Source organism: Culex quinquefasciatus, chromosome 3 (assembly GCF_015732765.1).
Source record: "Culex quinquefasciatus strain JHB chromosome 3, VPISU_Cqui_1.0_pri_paternal, whole genome shotgun sequence".
NCBI classification, from domain to species: domain Eukaryota; kingdom Metazoa; phylum Arthropoda; class Insecta; order Diptera; family Culicidae; genus Culex; species Culex quinquefasciatus.
Genome location: NC_051863.1, coordinates 93,243,430 through 93,244,370, shown reverse-complemented (window position 1 = coordinate 93,244,370; position 941 = coordinate 93,243,430). Strand labels below are relative to the sequence as shown.

Genomic DNA, 941 nt, shown 5'->3' with positions numbered 1-941 from the left:
TTTTAGCTTCAGGTCCTCTAGTGGTGTTCCGCGTGCTTCGAGCACCGTTCTCACTGTTTAAAGAGAGCCCTTTGTTAGTATTGGTGATGCACCACCTGCCTGGAGCTAACTTACGACTTGCTTCCTCGTCGGCGTGACCTTGACACTGAATCTCGCTTCAGTCGTGCGCGTGTGTGTGGTGACCCTCAATCTCCTGTGAATAGGGTGATCTTAGTGGAAGTACAGCGTCAATTGTCAATGCCTCGCTTACTTGTGGTTTTTGGCATGCGATGCGTCTCTCCTGCCGCCTTCACTCTCGAGTTCTGCCTCGCGCGTCCGCTTTAGATCGGGCTCGTCCTTCGACACGGCGCTGGCGTGCCTCCGTGTGCGCCTAGGAAAAGAGATTTCATGATTGGCTGTCCGCTTGACCTCGATTTCTGCACTCACGTCGGGCCTCAAACGCGGCTGGCGGTGTTTCGCCATCGACCTTGGCGTCACGAGCTTGGTGAGGTGAACCAGACACTTTTGGGAAGCTCGCTGGACGGCTTGCCAATCTGGGAAATGCGACAACTAAATGGTGTGCCAATTGTCCGCCTCGACCACGACTTACCGGTAGTTTCGTTCGGGCTTTGCGGCGTATCGTGCCGTCCTGTCCGGCCTCGTGCCCCTTACGTAAATTACCGTTTCCGAGCGCTGATTTATCCGGCTCGGCGAGCTGCTGATGTCGGCTGGCGAGACGCGATCGAGCGAGGCTCCGCTCTCGATGGGTGTATGCAGGCGACTGTTCGATCGTACGACGTGGCATGGTCGTGCTGGTTGGATTTCCCTTTTTGTTGAGTTGTCGGAAATATTGGCAAGCGTGCAGCCGACTGCAGGGAAATCTCAGGCTCTTCGCGCATTCTCAAGCGAGTCTTGGGCTTCTCACTATTACGTAGCTAAACTAGTGTAACCTGAACTTAACA

At 54.9% G+C, this 941-nt stretch overlaps 1 protein-coding gene across 5 annotated transcripts; it reads right to left on the bottom strand.

Annotated features, from left to right (window-relative positions):
- Positions 1-941, bottom strand: LOC119770063. Of its 5 annotated transcripts, none has more exons than XM_038264238.1 (3): positions 251-941; positions 115-193; positions 1-53 (listed from the first exon to the last, which is right to left on the bottom strand). In XM_038264238.1, exons 1-3 carry the CDS (start codon positions 460-462, stop codon positions 51-53), a joined length of 294 nt encoding a protein of 97 aa, XP_038120166.1. In that variant the 5' UTR covers positions 463-941; the 3' UTR covers positions 1-50. The 5 variants fall into 5 exon arrangements, with proteins under 5 accessions (XP_038120166.1, XP_038120163.1, XP_038120167.1 ...); XM_038264235.1 differs by having other exon boundaries at positions 115-370; positions 427-941; XM_038264239.1 differs by having other exon boundaries at positions 115-533; positions 590-941.